The 17,612-nt window shown below is 46.9% G+C and overlaps 1 protein-coding gene across 1 annotated transcript; it reads left to right on the top strand.

Moving 5' to 3' along the window:
• Positions 1 to 4,043: 4,043 nt before the first annotated feature.
• LOC112451555 lies at positions 4,044 to 16,521 on the top strand. The gene is made up of 6 exons (XM_025011202.1): positions 4,044 to 4,526; positions 9,678 to 9,886; positions 11,462 to 11,597; positions 13,346 to 13,479; positions 14,487 to 14,793; positions 15,205 to 16,521. The coding sequence occupies exons 1-6, from the start codon at positions 4,490 to 4,492 to the stop codon at positions 15,294 to 15,296; spliced, it is 915 nt and encodes a 304-aa protein (XP_024866970.1). The 5' UTR covers positions 4,044 to 4,489; the 3' UTR covers positions 15,297 to 16,521.
• The last annotated feature ends 1,091 nt before the right edge of the window (positions 16,522 to 17,612 follow it).

Here is a 17,612-nt window from a genome sequence, read left to right as displayed (position 1 = left end):
TGTTAACAAATTTGGTTAACATTAACCAAATATTTTGTCATAATCACTAAACCCTTTAGTTGAAGCCTATTTCACCAAGCCTTGGTTATTATAACCAAAACTTTTTTTCAGTGTATATCTGCGTAAACGCATGTACTGACAATCTCTCTTACATATAAGCTACGTTTCAGTTATATAACATGAGCTATATGTGTTACATGTGCTTTTCATGCGCGAAACTTGTACAGTTCCAAAAAACGAAGACTTTAAAGAATGGCACATACTTGTAATACCGACAATTGCACGTTCTTGTATAGTACCGGCGATTTTTCATTTCGAGATTTGAATATATAGATTTATTAGAGATATATTTCTAACTCCGCAACATGGGTGCAGAATGCAGAAATAAATGCGGCTCGCAGCAAAGTCGGACGCAAAGTTGTCAAATGCGCTATATTTATTACGGCTTTGAAAGAATTGTATAGAATCCGACTACACAGGATGTAACGGCGATAGCTTTTCCACCAATATTTCCGCCGCCGATATCCCGTCATGCTTTCGAGAGAGAGGAACGGTATTCTGGATTTAATAAAGTCTCAAACGGTACGTCAAATCGAAATTTTGCTTGTCTTATTTCTTGTCCCTCTATTACCGGGCGAGATTGGAAAGGGGATGGCCTATATCCCCTGGCGAACAACATTGCACGGATACGCTGCTACGTTATTTAAAAGGTATACCGCGCACGACGACGCTTCGTGCATCGCTCGATGATTCGAAAGGGGTATAACGACGCTCTCGGCTCGGCTCGGCTCGGTCAACGCTGCTGCGTTAACGGGGCCGTTCCGTCGCCCCTCGCCCGCTTTCCGTCTCCCCGATGCGGAAAGGCAGCGAACGAGGGTGCGCGAGGGTTCCACGAGGGTGAAACACCCACGTGGAAACAGTGGCGAGGGAAAAGTGACGAGAGAAAGCGGAGAGCGTTAAGAGTAACGGTACTTGCGCGAATTCTCGTCTCGACGTTGCGTCGTCGAGAGGCGTCGGTCGGCGCGCGATGTGTCGTCAAAACTTTCATACGTCGGCGACGCTGGAATGACGGCGCGGCGAGCCGACAGTCGCTCATTGCATATTAATGGAACTATCTCGGAGAAACTATATTTATCGAGACAAATAACGTCTTATTTGTCTTAGACGTAAGGCGTAATATTTTCGCCTTTACTTATACATGGCGAAGGGTTCGAGTTCGTTAACTCATTCAATCGCGACTTTCTCTCTTATTGGGATTAATGGATATTACGCAAGTCACGGCGGTGTAGCCGTCCGGTCACGTATTCGCGCTGGAGTTTATTGAGACGCCTTAGGATAAAGGGATATTACGAGGAGTTGTGTTTTTTGTTACGCGAAGTTCGCAACGCGCACAGAACAACACGCGCAATTACATCGGCGACTTTTTTTCTCTCTTTCGCTCTATCTTCTCGCAGAATATTGGCGATGATCTGAATTTCGAAACCGGCAGGGATCGATTTTACGATAAATTGGCGATCGGCACGGTTATCGCGCGAGCGCGGTATATAGCTCCACGAACAGCCGAATGGATCGTAATTAAGATGTTAAACAGATGCAGAGCGCCGATGGGTATATTAATTAGCCGCTATTCATTCGCGCGATCGCGTACCTATGAATCCGAAATGAGATCGCTCGATGCCGTCGGTTTCCCTTACCCCGCCGCCGCGACCGTTCCCTCCGCTCAGCCGGATACACTCGCGGCCGGATGCGGAATGAAAGGGGAAATTGGCCCCGCGCGCGCGGGTCCGCGAACTTTTCCCTGCGATTAGCCGCCCTCTTCCCTTTTTCCAAGGTTCCTTTTACGTCCGGTCCGTCGTCCACAATCAGGTGCATTTCTGGGGGACTGGAAGCCCGCCGTGCGCCGCTGCGCCGCCTCGTGCTGAAACACGTCTATCCATCTTCCTGCGTCTTTCAGAGACCTTTCAGGTTTATTGCGGCGTAAACAAGACCCCCGCGAAAGGATCGTTTGCTCGCCGCGCGCCGTCAAAGGTGCAGCGTAACTACCTAACTATTTTTGCTCTCGCGCGTCGACGCGATTTACCTACTTACGACGGAACGTTCATCGCGCGGAAATTTCCTAATTTGATGCATTACGAGTAATTCGATCGGCGAGGGTGATGCGCGCGCGGGGGTGTAATTAGTTTATTCGGGGGGACGTATTATGTACGTATACGAAGTTATATCCGGCATGAATTTAAATTCACGCCGATGTAAATGTGTCGCCGATGGCACAAGTATTCCATTCGTCGATGCTATTTAATGGACATGCAGATACGTAGATGCAATGATGATTAAAGTTATTTATATTCCCGGCGAGGAGTCGGAATATAAATTGGGACGTTGGCGAATGACGAGGATTTACGAGTCGGGCTCATTTCGCGGAGAACGTGCGAATGATGGGCGATAAGGCCGATGGAAAGAAAGGCCGCTGAACCTGAGACGGCGGAAAGTTTTGAAGATTATTTCGAATTAGTTTTAATTCGCCGTAATTGGTCGCAAAGCGACGCCGCACCGGAAGCGGCGGGCGGGAGGGAGGGAGGGAGGGAGGTGGGCCGAAAATTCGTTTTAATTAAAATTGATAATCCCGAGTGAATGGGTATTACGTAAGTAACCTCTCGGCTGCATTGGGAATCGAACAAGTTTTCCCCCCTTTGAAAGTTATTTGAGATTGCTAGTTACGTCCAGCTCCGAAGAGCTAATGGCGACGTTGTGCAATCGTCCGCACACAAACACAAACGCCGACGCACTTACGCAAGCTACACAATTGTGCTGTCGACGATACGGACCCTGTTCATTCTACTTTCTTGTATTACATCGGGGGGTGGACGACAGCGATAAATAATCGTGGGATATCCGCGTATACTCCCTGTACATGATACTCTTCATGTAAGTTATGTTCGCACATATTTCTGAAGGATAAAAGCTGAACAATATCTGTGCCGTAGACAAGTCTCGTTCATTGTGTCACGGCGTTACTGTTAACTGTTGTACGAGAAATAGCGAGGATAGCATGGAAGACAATGCCGTTAAGCGAACGGATGAGCAAACACTCCAGATTAATTGTCCCTTTCGTTTAAACTTTCATTTTATTTATGAGTCATTTTTATTTATTTCTCAAAATAGACTAGACGTATATATAAACGTACAAAGAAATGTACAATAGATACAAATCTATAAAAGCGTGGATCTGTGAATATTTGGAAATACACAATCGATAATATCGCTATCGAGACGTATAAAACATAATCTAATTATTATTAAATATCATCGTAAAATTAATTACAATTGATTCATTAATTACAGTTGTAATTTATCTATATAATCTTCTATCAAGATAAAACTTGACAGAAGAGGATACACAGATGCTCTAAATAAAGAGCGCAGCGGTATTGTCTCTCCTCTCTCGTCGAATAGTTATCCAAGTAAAACAGAGCGATACAGAAAGAGCCAGACCTGCAAATAGACAAACGGATATCCAGATAGGCGGTCTGATAGAATATCGATAGCGGTATATCTCGAAAGAGGAGGAAGGGAACACGTCGTGACAAGACCGCCTGCCTCGTAGCAGGAGTGCGTTCATCTTGCGAATGCATACACACACACATACACACACAAAACACACACGTAGGGGGCGGAAAGGGAAACAACGCCACAACGCGGGGGGTGTTGCGGGGGAAGAGAGGCCTCGACGGGGGTGCCAGGAGGAAAGGGGAGACTGGACCTATCGAGGCCGGCTCGGAGTTGTTCGGAATCTATCGGTGGACCAGATTTTACTCGTATACGTACGCACATTCACCCCCGCGGCACAACGACGTCGGAGAGGGTGCGTGTCGCTCCGCCCGATGTACATGTGTGAGTGCTCTTTCCCGTGTACGTACACCCGTCGCTAAGACACGTTTAACAACGCGGGGGACGCAGGCGCGGTTTCGCGCGCGGTCACGCTCGCGCACTCGCGGCGCGCGTCGCCGGCGCCGTCGTCGTTTCGCGGAAGGAAATTGATTCTGCGCGAAACGCAACGGGGGTTCGCAGCAGCGACGGAGCCAGCCGTGCACCACCAGAGAGAAGCCGGGCTCGGCGGGCCGCGCATACTCTTCCGCCGGGGAATAATCACTCCCGTGATCGAGTCGCGCAGGGATCCGCGTTCGCTCCACGTAACGCTCAGCCCGACGACCCCCGACCGCGGCGTATTATGTAAGGGGGATGTTGCCGCCGTCGTCGCTCTCTTACGCTACCCTTTCACACGCGCGCCGTACTGGCTGTTGCTACTGCTGCTGCTGCTGCTGCTGCTGCTGAAGAGGAGAAAGAGAGAGAGAGCGAGAGGCCGAGCGGAGAGGTGCCTCTCCGACGACATGCGAAGAGACGCGTCCGACGCGACGACGACGGACGACGAGCGAGGATCGCAGACAGCCCTGGTGAGACACGTCGACGGCGACGAGCGACCGAAGCATCCATGGAACTGAAAATCCTCCTGTGGGTTCACATCGTGGGTGAGTTACCTTCCCCGACGCGGCGCGGGCCCTCCCGCACCGCCCTGCTTCCCTCGATCGTACGTGCAATGCGTATACACGCAGAATCTCCCTCTTTGTAATATTTGGCAATAATATTATACCCATTGTCACATCGACGGCATGCATGTGCTCCGGGACACCCTCCCGCTATACCGTCCGCCTAAATTCGCGTGTCCTGCCGCGATGCCTTCCCGCTGGCTAGCTGCCTCGCACGCTCGTTAGCCCCGACAGACGGCATCCTGCGATATAGATTTCATCCTTGCGGCCGTTCCTGTCGGCCGAAGCGAGATTGCTGCGATGGCTTATTCAGCCAACGTGGATCGTACGCGCGGAGCGCGCCGCTCTACTCCTCTCGAGATGGACCACTTTCGCGTGACCGGAGCGACGGCATCACGAGCTTGCAGCTGCAAAATACGGAAATAAGTCGAGTTAGCCGCGAACAAATATTTCGCTCGAAAACGTAATATGTACGTTTGCACTGACACACGTTTGAGTAAACACATGTGCGTGTACGTGTGCAAACCGACGATATATAAATTTTACCCGCGTGTGTTCGACTTTTCGGTCAAGCTATTACATTAAGCCCGATGAATTTATTATGTTAACATGGATTAAATTAAATTGCCGATATTAAGCGATATTAAATTATCGCATCGAAACGCATGGGGCGACGGACGATAAAAATTTCAAGCTAAGCGCGTGCGTCTATACATTACCATCGTTAATTTAGCTCCACCGTGAAATTCATGCCTGAGTGCGCCAGGTCAAGACACTTTTTCACGATATCAGAAACTTTCTCCATTACGGATATTAGCATAAAGTATATATATATATATGCATACACGATGCGGTACGCGCGAAAATTACAAAGCCATCGCCATCGTAAGGATTATAATAACGCGATACGCAAACGTCGTCGTCGGGGGGACGGAAGAGAAAAGGGAGGTAGTGCATCGGGAACGTCTGTCTGAATCTGCGGGATTTCCCAGCTCGTGGAAATGGATTTCGTCTCGACGTTGGGCGTTGCTACGGGGAACAAAGCGCAAAAAACTGCTAGCCCGGGTCTCTCTCTCGTCTCGGGATGAGGAAGAGGATCCTTTTTCGCCGCGAGCGTTGAACTAGCGAGAGAGCCCGGCGGTGTACCCGAGGAATGTCGGACGCTGGTGTCGGTCGGGTCGTTGCACCGTTCGCCATAAAACGTGCGGGCGTTCCCCGTAATAGGGCATTAACAAATTTAACGAATTCCCATCACGGTGGTACATAATCGCATTAATGACATTCTGGCGAATGCGATTTTACGACCCGCGCGCGGTGAAGAGCCCTCTCCCCGCTCGAGCCGGATGAATTCACGCTCCGCTCTGCGCTAGCAAATCTGGCCTCATCAAACTTCCTCTCTCTCATCGATGTTTTTCTTCCTTAATATTAACGCTCGCGTCGGCGAGCGATCAAATATCTGATTATCCTGAATCTTGAGACTTCGCGACGATTCTCCGTAAATGGAGACTCCATGCTCGATGCCAGTCTTGTGTCAATCTTGCTCTTCTTTCGAAGATTATATTTTAAAACAGCTCTGTCATCGATAGAAGGATCTTTCGCTAGATAAGTGTTTTTCTAGTCGGAATTCTTTGTAATATGCAGGTGATTATGAGAAGGACATAATTTCTATTATGCATGATAGACCGGTGGGGTTAAAAAAATATCTTCAACAATTCAATAAATTAGCAAGTTTTAAATTATCGAGAAATCGTTATGTTGACATGCTGATAAAAGATATTCATCTGTCGTTTGCAGCATGTGATTAATTATCGAAATCGGCGAATTAAATCTTAATGTCTCCTCGTCGCGATAAAAATGGACGGGACAGAGAACCGTAATATCGAGAAATAAACTCGCCGGAATTATACCATTTTCAATCCCGCTAACAAAGAATAAACGCTTGATAAATGAAGTGTTAAAATGTATACTCCACGCGATCGTCTACGTCATTGCAAACCTGCGCGTCTGACGTTAACAAACATCTCGCTTGAAAACGAAATAGCGCGCTTCAAATTGAATGGATTCCGAAACCCGATATTTAAGCGCGAGATATCCCGTCTGCATTAGCGCGATATTTTTACGAGCCGGGGATCTACTGTATAAAAAGCGAGTTATAACCGAGTTTTTCTTCCTAAAAAAAAAAACTAAAAAAAAAAAAACGAATGAGGTAACTTCGCCTATCTACGCGTTGCCATTTATAACGCAGATAACGATGTACAGCGGCGCGGCGCAACGATTGTTCCGTTATTACGGTATCTCGCTTTTATCAGTTTGCGCTAAAAATAGACAGAATACAGATAACATTTTCGCGGAATCTCGCGGAATCAAAGTCTCAACGACGCGTTCTCGTCAGTAATTTTCGTTCGATCGCGCGCGAGCCTTTTGCCGGCGCGCACAAAAGATAAGCTTCCTATTGGAGCGTATATGGGGATGTGCGAAGCGTCGAAGCGCACGACGATACGGGCCTCCTCTTCCTCTTCCTCCTCTCGCTTTCTCCCTTTCCGCAAATGCGATTCGTCGCTTCGCTCGGCAGCTAATTAAGCCGATCGCTCTACCGAACGTCATATCCGTTCTGCAGATCCGTCCGCGCGATTGTCCGATCGGGCGAAATCGCGTTCATTGCGCGAGAACGCTGTCCCGTTAAACCGAGCGTATCGCCATTAGTGTAAGCGAATTAAGCTGAACTCGCTCTCGTATATCGGCATCGAATATTCCGAATCGAGCCGCTGTCTCTCGAGCAGATTGATATTACCTACTTCAACCATCGGATACATCGGGCGAGTGGAAATTATTGCGAAGCGCTTATTGTTTGAGCATTTACTCCTTTTTTCTCTCTCCTCTTTTCTCTTTTTCTCTCTTTCTTTTCCTTTTTTTCATTTTTGCGAGAGGCTGTAACGTGACATTCGATTTTCCTCCAAAAACTCGGATGGCTCGGAGCGAACTCGCCTCGTTAACATCTCGGCCCATTATCGTCGTCGCTCGAGAGCGCTTCACGAGTGCGTTACGACGTCGTGCGTGCTTTATCTGTTTCTTTCGCACGACGGCACGTTCTTTGCCTTCAGCACGACGACGACGACGATAGTCTCGGGCGAGGCGAGTCGTCACCTCAACCCCTTCTTTTTTCCCGTCAGTCGTCGCTTTTGCTTGCCGCAAATCCACTTTTTATTAACGACTAACGACCGGCCGCGAGAGAGTGCTCTACTCGTGGTTTTGTAACTAAATACCCGTAAGCCCCGTAAAGTGCCTCTAAACGGGGCAGGGGGAACATTACGCCCGAATCGTCACACCCTTTAATGCGCTGGGGCAATATTTCCCTGCGACGATACTTTCCTTCCCCCGAAACAACTTCATCCAATCCGTGAAACTGCGAGAGAGCTCCCGAGCATTATATCGATCCCGAGGAAAGAAACGCTAAGAATTTCTCGCCGGCGCGGCGCGACGCGGCGCGCGGAAACTTTCGCATTGAAATCGTTGCGTTACTGGCATGAATCATTTACACGGAAACTTTAATACCGCGGACTTTCTTTACATAAACAGGATCTCCAACTCGAGTTTGCTGACCACGAAGTTTGTCGCCTAATTGAATACGGTAACAAGTACGACGCCGCGACGCTGCGTTATGTGACTCGTAAGTTTTAGATTTCTCTCCTTCAAGAAAGAGAGAATATACATTCAGAATACGTGTGTAAAAAAAACAGAATTCATAAACTACAAATGGGATTCTCCCTTTCAGCGATCGAGATTATGAAACGCTTAACAGATTTATTATGTAATCCTTTTATGCAAAAGTTATGCGCGAACACATAAATAGCCGGAGAATGGGACCGTTTCGAAAGAGCGAACGATTCTCGAATACGTCGGCACGTGGAAATTCCGCGCGAAGGGCGCCGCGACGAGACGAGATTCGTTTGGGGGAACGAGTTCTGTTTCTCGCGTGAGATCGATCCCCATTCCTCGTGAATGAGAATATTTGGCCGGTCGTCGGTGGCGCGGCCAGCGAGGGGGGCAGGGGAGGAGAGAGGAGGGGGACGGGGGCGCAACGCGGGAAGGATTCTATTCGCGATCGATAAAGGATTCCGACGGCCGACGTGGGATTCGCCGAACAATTTCAAATCCGCGGATGAGAGAGAGAAAGAGAGAGAGGCAAGAGTGCGTTGCGTCGTTGCCGTTATTATAAGAAACTATTTCTCGCGAACCCGTATTATATTCGCGGTATCCTTTCATTACGAGGATTTCCGCGTAATGACGATGTCGCTCTGATAACCAGTTCGTGGGGCTGCCTGCGAAGCCCAGTGGTTCCCAAGCTCGCGCGGCGCGCAAGGATCATTTGATCTAATTAAAAGATGAGGCTTCCTTACGATAGTCGCACACAGAAGGGTCTGAGGAAATATAATCTTTAATTAACGTAATGTATCTACCGTCGCGGCTTTTTGTTCCGTCGAGCGTAATGCAGCAGTGTATAAGGCGCCTGAAGGAAGAAATATGATATCTTTATGTACTTAAAGGACGAATAAACTACAATGATGGCAAATTATTATCTTCACGCGGATCGAGCCAAAAGTAGCGAGATAACGTTTCGCGAGATCGAGTCGTGAAAAAGTAGCCCATACGGAATACCAAATCGAAGTAGACCATCGGCTGGAACTTTAAAATCGATAGCTACACACAATATTATATGACGTAGCGCTTTTATTTTAGCTCGCTCTTCCAGATAGGCGAACGGTCCCCGTCGTCGCTTTCCCTATTTGGGAAACACTGTCCGCAGGCGTAATCGATGAGGTATGCATCGCGGGGCAATATTCAGCCGCCTCTCATGACATGACACGGCAGAAATTCACCTTCGGCTTTCATTTCCTCTTTTCCCTCGGGGGCATGAGTCGAGATTCGGATCCGTATACGCGGGTCCCTCTGCGTCCTGCACGTGTGCCCTAATAACTTCGCCAAGATCATCCGTCCCGATAAGCGCGCAACGCGAGCCGGACCGCCGTTTCAGCGACAAACGGGTGTATAATACGGTTACCGCACGCCGTCGCGTCGGCGGCACAGATAAAATATAATTAACGAACCCCTCCTTTCTTTCTCTTTTTTTCGTAGGAATTTGTTCGGGTCTGAGAGGAGTGCGCATCCAGATACCGACGGCCGTGAAGAAGGGCGAGTCGGCGACGCTGAAATGTTGGTACGACACCGAGGGCGACCCATTGTACGCCGTCAAATGGTACAAGGGGGGTCGAGAGTTTTATCGCTATGCCCCAAACGAGAGTCCGCCCGTCAAGACCTTCCCCATCGGGAACCTGACGGTGAAGGTAAGTTTCCCCTCCCCCCGTCCTCGATTCAAGGAGACGGACGAGCTTACAATCTCTGGTGTCCCGCGGGTGTCGGCCGACGCGAAATCTTGAGATCTTTTCGTGCTCCGGCGGGATCACGCGGAGAAAAAAAGCGGGTGTCAAGAGGAGCAAGAGAGAAAGAGAGAGAGAGAGAGGGGGGGGGTGAGGATTTATTGCGGTCGAGAAGTTGCGAATAGAACACGATAACGCCGATAGCGCCGGAACGTACAGTTCCTGCTTGTTGTATAGCGTACCGTTCTACATATCGGCTGATCGAAGTTTTTGAATTCGAGCTGTCTCCCTACGAGAGGGGTAACTGATGGCCGTCGCCCGTCGTCGATGTGCGCGCCGCTCGTCCCACTGGTGTGTGCGGGCGTCGCGTTTTCCCTCCATTAAATTTCGTTTTTATTTTCCTTTTTAATTTTTTAACTGGACAGGAGTTTTATATCGCGTTTTTTTTTATTGTAGTCTTATATTCGATTTATGGTATCGCAAATTCTATATTTTTTACAAATTGCATTTTTGTCATTTGCCAACTATGAGAGAGAATCGATGACACACTCTGTTATTTACATCAGCGGATTTTATATTATACATACGTATACCAGTATTATACACACATGTATGTAATATTGCGACGTTTGAGTTGCAATTTTTTATTCTTTTTAAAATGTATCTCCCCCTCTCTAAATGAGATACGTTCCACCTCACTCTATTTTATTCCAACGTTTCGCGGATGCATCGTTTACACGCCTCAACCCAGTTGCTTAAAACGCCGTTAAATATAATTTTATGCGCGGTCCGGCAGAGAGTCCAATTAAAAATTCCGCATTTCGTACACGACAGCTCCGATTACGATCTAATGACGGTTGTTATGACGAACGTCCCGCGCGTGGTGAAACGCGACACGCATCCACGGTGTCGGTGGATAGATCATACCGCATTATTGCGCTCGCACGCGCGTTTCTTTTTTTTTAACGTCCGCGACCCGTTTCTATAGCGCACCGCATTTGTGCGATATATATACGGACGCCGAGCCGCGGGGGTTTCCGCTGCAATTCGGACACCTTGCTGCGATAGTCATTATTTTTACATCGCCGATAACGACTCTCGGCAATCGGCAGCCTCGATATTTAACAAAATAGAGAAGAGGTGGAAAACGAAAATGCAAGCCCGAGTGCATCGCCGAATATTTAACATCGCCGCGGATGGACCGCGCGGGGAGAACGCGAGACGGGGATTCCCCGTTTGGGAATCAAATCGGGGCTGGATATCCAGGATATCAAATAACCAGGTCGGTCGCATGTCGCGCGATTGGTGGATGCATTGGTCATTAATGGATTGGACGGATTCCTCTCGTAAGCGCGCCGCGTTACGTATTCTCTCGCGTATGTACACGTACATACATGCCGCGCGTATCATCCGGGAGAATTCCCGCAGTCCTCGTGTCTCCGATAATCCCTACGACGAAGACGAAGATGAGAACGGCGACGAGGACTCGCCATCGTGCCGAGGCGCGCGGCACGATCGTAATGAATTACCGTTGTTCCGCAGAAAACGGAGAGCAACGCGACGCAGGTCGTGCTGACGAAGTTGGAATTGGAGGCGGCGGGCGCGTACAGCTGCGAGGTATCAGCCGACGCGCCTTCCTTCCACACGGCTATGGTTGACGCGGCGTTGAACGTCGTCGGTAAGTATCTCCCGGTGCTCTTGCGCTCGGGCACGTTAATAACTTAGTACGCCTGTCGTCGACTGCATAAAAACACGGTTAGAGCGTTATTACTAGACGGACGATTTAACGCGCCTCGTCCGCTTTAACGGCGCGTCTCCCCCTTTCCTCCCCCTGCCCCTCCCCGTCCGCTGCGATATCGAGTTTTTGATAAGGGAAATAATAATAAGCGCGCTATTTAAATCGCATTCTCGTCGTCAATAAAACTTTTACGATAATTCACCGTAAGATCGACGAACCGAACGCGCTTCGCGGAGGTAAAAACGCGAAAGGGAGGGAAAAGGAGAAAAACGAGGAGACGCTTACGCCTCGCGAGCGACGCCTTTCGCAATTTACAGGGGAGGGGGAGGGGGTTGCGCGCACCGAGTAATATATTTTAACGACGTAAATTGCATGTCGCTATTTTCGAGGTTCCTTCATTAAAACGTGTGGCGTCCGATAAAGTTAGGCGCCGACAACATTTTGCCGAGGGTTTTTCCTTTTTCGAATACACGGTAATCTATTCCGATATTACGTTACGAGAGCGTAACCCTTCGGGTAACGGGTAACCACTCCGGGTACAATTAAATGTCTTTTTTAATTACTCGCGTCTCGCGCGCGCGCGCGCGTTACAGCCAGCCGCGAATGAGGAACAAGAAATATATATTCCGCGTGCATCGCGAGTTTCACGGAATTTCGGAGACGCGACACAAATCTTCCGCGAAAGACGGGGCGGGACTATTCAATTCTCGCGTCAGAGAGACGCAGCGACATTTTTATTCTCCCCCACATCTCGTGTCGTAAAGGAGCGACGAGGCGCGCGAATTTACGTCCACCGTAAAAAGTGAAAAAGTAATATTTCGCGAGCCCGGGGCTGCCGGCGACACGTGCAGGCGCTTGTAACGAGTCGCGCGTGTGTGCGTGCTCGACGACGCATTACGATAGCGAAAAACGACCGAGCACGCGAGCGCGAATCGCTCCGTCTATCGTAAGAGAAAGAATTTTTCGTACAAGAGACGAGAGCGCGAGACGGGGGGTTGTCCTCCTCCTTGTATCGACCAACTGTCACCGTTCCGCCGAAAGTTTCGACTGTGTCGGGCTTTGAGAAACGACGACGGGTCCGGTCAAGCTCGGTCAAAGCGACAACGTCTCGTCTGCACGCAAGCTCAAGCGGTGCTTGATCGCGTGAGGGTGTACAGGGTGGCTCGAACGTAAAGAATTTCATATACGTATTCTTTGTTCTAAAGCCTTGTATTCGCGATGCTGGAAATCGCTCCGAGATCTCGGACGGAGAAAGAATTGACCAATTGCATTGTTCAACTGGCCGAATTGTTCAAATGTAATTCGTTCATAATCTCGGAGCGATTTCTAGTATCGTGGACACAAGGCTTTATTAGCATTTACTAATGAGAAAACGTTATGCGCGATTGAAAAAAATGGTTTTCTTATCGTCGATTTAAAAATTTCACGTGAGATGAATTTTACTTCACTATGGACCATGCAATTTGAGAATTTATTGCGAACGCGTTAATGTGAGAAATTGAAGATTTGCTGAAAAGAGATGATAGTTTTCCTCGATATTTTCGCCAAGAGAAAATCTGTTTTCGACACCACGAAGTAGTATGTATGCATGGAGAAGAGGGTGGCTCACCGAGGCCGAGAGAGGGGGGGGGCTGAGGTGGCTAGATCTGGAACACTCTATATATGTGGAGTATATATTGCCTTCGCAGAATTGCCCTCTGAGTTGCCGTCGATACAGGGACTAAAGAGGAAATACCACGTCAACGATCCGCTACGTTTGAACTGCACATCCGGCCGGAGCAAGCCAGCCGCGAATCTCACTTGGTATATCAACGATCGACAGGTATGCTCTAACTGCTAATGATAGTAATGCGCGCGCGGTTAGACGAGGGGGATATAGACGGACGGAAAGGAACGGGAGGAGAGGAGGATCAGATACCTCTATTTAGTTTACCCCGGCTTTGATCCATTATCCCTGATCAAACGTCAGAGACAAGGGAGCTTATGGGATACGTTCCTCCTCGAGCTTGAGATGTTCCGCAAAGTTGGAGAGAGAGTAGCATTCGCGGTGCGGAAAATAATTTAACATTCTGATCCTCGATTAGCGTACAACATTAACGTAAATATCTCTCGATCACGGCTTAATTGAGAACAGCGTTCGGAAATTTTGACTCTTTGCATATCGAAAATCTGTCCCTAATTATTTAAGCAATTAAATCTGCGCTATCGATATTTTATTAATTATAAAATTAAACGGTTGAAAACTAAAAATAAAATGCTGAAAATTTTTTTGGAGATTGGATGCATGTTTTAAAATGACGGATATTTTTACAAAATGTAATTTGCAATGCTCAAAATAGCTCCCCTTAATCGCCTTACGTCAACGCACCTCTACGTAAGTTATTTCGCGTGCTAGGCACGAACGCATGACCGCCGGAAAATTGATATCGCCATGCTACCAAGAATTTATATAACAGCAGCATTAACGATATACGAAGCAGAGCGCAGATATACTTTTTCATTTTTATTCCGCGATATCAGTATTTATTTCACCTCTTAACAGTCCATTATACTATCGTCAACTCATCGCGGTTATCAAATAAAATCTAATTAAGTTTAGTTTTTTTTTAATTAAATATATTCGAGATAATTAACTTCCATATCAGAATATATATGGCTCTGACACACATATATAATTGCGAAAAACTAATTTTTCCACATTATCCACGTTATATTTTTTTACGCTATGCATATTTATATCTCTACATCAGCGACCGTATACATTTAGAGAAGTTTTATCTAATCCCCGTTGACTAATTTACTTATCTTTTCTGTTTCCTCTCCCTTCAGCCTCTCAAATCGCACGTCCGCACGTACAGCCCGCTCGACACGAACGAGTCGGAGTGGCAGATTTCGCAAATTGGACTCCAGTTCCTGGTTACGCACGATCACTTCGTCAACGGCAAGCTGAAGATACGTTGCAGCGCGTCGATATACGACATTTATTGGCAGAGCACGGAAGTCAGCACCGAGGAGGATCGGCCGCGGGTGATACACTACGAGCCCGCCGCGACTATCGTCGGCATCAACTACCTCCAGCCACCGCCAAATTTTCAGACCGGCCAGAAGAAGCCCGACGGGCAGGTTGGAGTGAAAGGTAAAAAGCTTCCTCACTTTTCCACTTGCCGGATCAACGTGACGCAATTTCATTATTCCCAAGAAAGAGAGGCGGTGTGCCCGTAAATCTTCTCGGTCGACTCTCTTGAACCTCGATTATTTATCGAAATTCGAGACACTTCGGGAATCTGAACGCGAACGCGGGCGCGGATTTATTTGCTTCGAGAGAGCGTTCTATTTTTTTTCGAGCTTGAACAACATCCGGCGGGTTCTTTGAGCTCCTTAACGTTTGCTTTGAAACACAGAGTCGGAGCGTCCAGCAAGCCACACGCTGCGTTAAGCCGCGATCTGAATTCCTCCGTGCGCGCGGCTTAATCCCTCGAGAAAGAAAAACGAAAACAAAGAATGAGTGGATCGTATTATTAGAGCGTCTCGTTCGATAATTTTTCAGTGCTGGGGTCGTCCACTGGGGTGAGCCTGCTGCGGCCGTCGGCGAGGATCATTTTGGAATTGTTTGCGCTTCTTCTAATCGTCATTCGTTAAAGGCATATATAGTGCATTGGTTCGAGAAACGCGCTTTGGAACACTTTGCGTACGTGTTTGTAAGAGGACGAGGAGCAGGAGGAGGAGGAGAAGAAGAAGGAAGAGAAGGAGGTGGAGGAGGGCTCGAGAGGCGCTTTGTGCGAGGATGACGTTTCCTCTATGGGATCGCCTCGGATCACCACGCAACAGCAATATACAACCGGAGCGAATACAGAGGGAGCTCCTTGGGTCACGTCACAGCGATGAAACTCTGAAAGGCCTTGTTCGAATTGCCGGAGGAATGGAAGTGACGGGGACGCGCGAGACCGAGGATTCGATTGGTTTCGGAGGGCAGAAAAGGCCGAAAAAATAATCGTGGACGTGGCGGGCGAGCCCCCCGCCCCGCGCGCGCGAAATGATTTATCCGACGTTCACTCGTCCCGACGATCAACGAATGTCCAAAAAGCACTACAGCGACGAACAGACACGCGGCTGGATATATATACTCGCGATATATATATATTCGGGAGTTATTTTACTATTATTAGACCATATACTCTTTGCTTCCTTCCAGCGGGGATAATGTGTTTGCAATGTGTAGGTATACGTATACATATATAGTACGTTTCGTCGCATCATACGAGAAGATAGTTTTTTTTTCGTACTTTTATAACTCAGAAAGAGACTATAACGTAGCATGAATGTACGTGCGTATTCCTCGACAGCGTAATAACACTCATACACGTGGATACAGACACACATATACGGAAGTATAAACAAATGTGCATGTACACGACAGATATGAGTAGGGTAAAATCACTCGATGCAGACCAGCGTACATACACATGATACATACATTCACACAGTCTCTCACACACACATACACATACACTGTCGTCACACTTTTTCTCTGTACGAATAACTGATAAGTATAAAAGTGTTCGCGAAAATACATATTGCGGCCCGCCTAAGTATTTTACAGTGTGCGAGATGATGTACCTGAATCGGATATTGGCGCGAACTTCTTTTTTTTGTGTTGCTATTTAGGGACTATGTATTATATATATTATATAATAAGTGAGGAAAAGATGTGCTATATATATATCGAGTTACATGGTAACGACACAACTTTGTGTATCTCGGTCATTCCATTTCGTATTAAAGCGTAATTAATTTATTGATGAGGCTGATTTAATTGATGTACAGTACGATTTATGGAGTTTATTATAAATTCATTAAGTATATTGTCACTGTGTTTCTTTGTATGTAACCTCTATATCTCTTATATCTCGCCGCAATTCAAACCGTTATACTCTAATACCTTTTTTATATCATGCAAATAGACTCTACTGTCTGTGCGTACGTATACCATTCATCAAATAACGGTTGATAACATCATAAATCATATTTGAGCGCAGTTTGCGCTTATCGACATTCATTTTCATGAAATCAATATTTCCGCAAAAGTTGCGTTCGAATTAAAATATGCTATCAAATAAGGTTAAAACATAAGAAGAGAATATCTGGGAAAGATATTAGATTCTTATATATAAAGACAATATATTAAAGATTATGTATTCATTTATAAAGATAATAATTGAAAATTATTTAACAATAGTTCCTTTAATTTTATTTTTTTTATGTCACGGAGAAGAACATCGTCTAAATAAATATAATCGTTTGCTTTCTGGCGCAGTGTTACATATATTTATTTATATTTATATTGATATTTATATAAAAATATATTTATTACAATAGTAAGCACAACAATATGAAAGTAAACCAGTTATTCTCGTTAAGAGAGTTATTCTTGTTAACAAAATTTCATTGTTATTGGTAACTACATACCAGTTAATTTTATTGACGCGCTGCGTGAACGGCGCAACTTTGTTTTCTACGCTAGAGCAAACATCTCTATACATTTTAAACGACCTGGATCGGCTTTAAAACAATGCCCCGTCGTCTGAATAATGCACGAACGCAAAGAAGAGGGCCGGCCCGTTGACTGCCCGCGAAAACGCCTAATTCCCGTGAACAATAAATAAAATATCATTCGACAAAAGCGGGCGTTAATTCGCCTGGCGGAATCGAGGAACGCCGCTTTGCGGATTATTATATTTATTTATGCATGACCGCCGTGTGTGTACGCCGTTAATGTGATAACTCAATTATTGCACGCTGTAATGTTTACCCTGTGCCGTTATGCGAAATGTATAACCAACGCGAGAATATTTTTGATATTTGTGCACCGCACGTTTGTAACTGTATGCCAGGCAAATTGGATTAGTATCCTAAAATATCAAGTTTGCTTCTTCTTATCTCTTTTTTATGAATCTC

The sequence above is a fragment of the Temnothorax curvispinosus genome, unplaced genomic scaffold, assembly GCF_003070985.1.
Source record: "Temnothorax curvispinosus isolate PA1 unplaced genomic scaffold, ASM307098v1 QBEX01002370.1, whole genome shotgun sequence".
In the NCBI taxonomy this organism is placed as follows: Eukaryota; Metazoa; Arthropoda; class Insecta; order Hymenoptera; family Formicidae; genus Temnothorax; species Temnothorax curvispinosus.
Note: the sequence above shows the minus strand (reverse complement) of the source record. Positions and strands in the feature narration are given on the sequence as shown.

What these genes read in the sequence shown, in the direction of transcription:
- LOC112451555 (XM_025011202.1), top strand. Translation starts at nt 4,490, where the DNA reads ATGGAACTGAAAATCCTCCTGTGGGTTCACATCGTGG. An exon ending in CGCGGCGTTGAACGTCGTCG is followed by an intron (nt 11,598 to 13,345) that starts GTAAGTATCTCC and finishes TTGCCTTCGCAG; the next exon opens with AATTGCCCTCTGAGTTGCCG. An exon ending in CGGGCAGGTTGGAGTGAAAG is followed by an intron (nt 14,794 to 15,204) that starts GTAAAAAGCTTC and finishes ATAATTTTTCAG; the next exon opens with TGCTGGGGTCGTCCACTGGG.